This window comes from Euprymna scolopes, chromosome 18, assembly GCF_053919585.1.
Source record: "Euprymna scolopes isolate OS-2025 chromosome 18, ASM5391958v1, whole genome shotgun sequence".
NCBI lineage: Eukaryota > Metazoa > Mollusca > Cephalopoda > Sepiida > Sepiolidae > Euprymna > Euprymna scolopes.
The window spans coordinates 112,812,126-112,814,625 of record NC_136499.1 but is presented as its reverse complement, the minus strand read 5'-3'; the positions used below and the strand labels follow the sequence as shown (position 1 = coordinate 112,814,625).

At 31.0% G+C, this 2,500-nt stretch overlaps 1 protein-coding gene across 1 annotated transcript in view; it reads left to right on the top strand.

Annotated features, from left to right (window-relative positions):
* Positions 1-2,500, top strand: part of LOC145297772 (uncharacterized) — a 482,067-nt gene that overhangs the window by 442,496 nt on the left and 37,071 nt on the right. Inside the window, exon 66 of the mRNA XM_080144017.1 lies at positions 879-998. Within this exon, the coding sequence (XP_080000143.1) occupies positions 879-998 (120 nt within the window). The remainder of the gene's footprint in view (positions 1-878; positions 999-2,500) is intronic.

The following is a 2,500-nucleotide window of genomic DNA, read 5'->3' as shown; positions in this document are numbered from 1 at the left end:
TAGACACATCCGAACTCAGGATTCGAAACCCGAGCCTCTTGCATGCAAGCCAAGCACTCTACCAACTGAGCAAACGCCATGCACACAAGAATTTCTATTAACCAACACAGATCAAGCAAACCGCGCCGAAATCCGAAATATATATATATATATATATATATATATATATATATATATATATATATTGAGTATATTTAGGCAGCATATTCTCCTTTAAGCATATATTGTTAAACAGCACAGCATTTTCTTGTTTGACAATTTTCCGTTTTATTTTTTCCAGTTTTCGAATAATCTTTCTTGTGTTATATGTAAAATGGTGTAAAAGTGTTCCGTAGTTTGCGAGCGCTTTCGACGTTTCCGCCATCTTCAGGCTGGTTATATAAAAAGTCGTTTTAAAATTACGTCGAATGATAAGGTCGTGTTTTAAAATTACATCGTACTATAAGATCGTTTTTGGCTTATGTGGGCTATTTATATACAAATTTATTGGACAGTTTTTTTTTTGTTTTGTTTTTTATATACATTGACAGAGGCATTTAAAAATATTTTTGTTGGATTCATAATTTATATTGTTTATTTTGGGTTGTCTCACTTTTATATACAATGCCTCCAAAACCTTCAGTCTCCTAACGTTAGAGTCTGTTTGTAAAATTTTGGTATTTTCTACCATGATGTTTCTAAGTTGAGAATGCTGGCAGCCATGTTTTTTTAAATGTTGCGCGATAGAGCTAGTATCGGAAAGATGAAGCTTCAGTCTACGGGACAACGTGTTGGTAGTATGACCAATGTAAGAGGAACATGTAATTTATCAATTTAATTGCCCAATAGGAGAGTGTATCTTAATTCTTCTTCTTTTTTTTTTTAATTTACTTCCACAGGTTTCTGCACCACAAATGCATACAACTGCCCATCAAACTCAACATGCAAAGATGATGAAACAAATGGTTATAAATGTGATTGTAATGTCAATTTCATTAAAACAGGAAGTGAATGTTTACGTAAGTATATATATATAAATACATATATTTATTTTAGTTATAATCTACGAGTATATATATATATATATATATATATATATATATATATATATATATATATATCGATAGATAGATAGATGTATATACATAAAAAAAGGCTTTCTCTAGTCTTGACAGTCTATGAATACCTACTGTAAGGGTGCCTGCACTTGCAATTTTTGTGGCAAGAGTTGTGCAATCTCAAACCAACCACACCTTTCCTGAGTCGACATTGTTGAATACCAGTGACAAGTGGAGGTTCAGGACGACTGGAAACAAATGCCGAGATAAGCGTAAAGCACATACAATGCCTAGAATTCCCAAATGGTCACCAATCTGATACTAGCCAGACTCAACGTTGCTTATTTCCGGTGATCTGACAAAAACTGCTGTGTCAACATAATTATGCTGTAGATACATACATATATACATGTATATATACATATACACACATATATACATGTATATATATACACATGATGATGATGATGATTGCAACGTCTTGTCAGACGAGTGCCACTCCCTCGGATATTTAAAATCCATGAGCACAAATGTCTGAGGGAGTATCTATACAAATGATGTTAAAGAGTCTTAGCTTTGTACGACAGCTAAGTCTCTCTCTCGGTTCAAAATGTTGAGATCCAGCAACTAGCAAGAGAAAGATAGCCAGCAACAAATTAAACTGAAAACCAGCTTAATGCGGGTACTGGTCTCCCGCTTTATGGTTTTTTAAATCAGAGATTTGCTTCTCCTAGAAAGGTTGCCTCCACCACGGCTTACGGGAGCCCTCTCCACCCCAATACACATATACACACACACAAATATACACGGTGCTAGTTGGCCGTTGACCCAGAAAAAGAGTTCATTCGCCCTTTTTTACACACATATATACATGTATATATACATATACACACATATATACGTATATGTATACATATACACGCATATATATACATATACACACATATATACATACATACACACACATATATACATGTATATATATAGACATATACACACATATATATACATATACACACATATATACATACATATACACACATATATACATGTATATATATATACATACATATATACATATACACACATATATACATACATATACACACATATATACATGTATATATATACATATACACACATATATATATACATATACACACATATATACATACATATACACACATATATACATGTATATATATACATATACATCATATATACATGTATATATATACATATACACACATATATACATGTATATATATACATATACACACATATATACATGTATATATATACATATACACACATATAAACATGTATATATATACATATACACACATATAAACATGTATATATATATACATATACACACATATAAACATGTATATATATATACATATACACACATATAAACATGTATATATATACATATACACTCATAAAAACATGTATATATA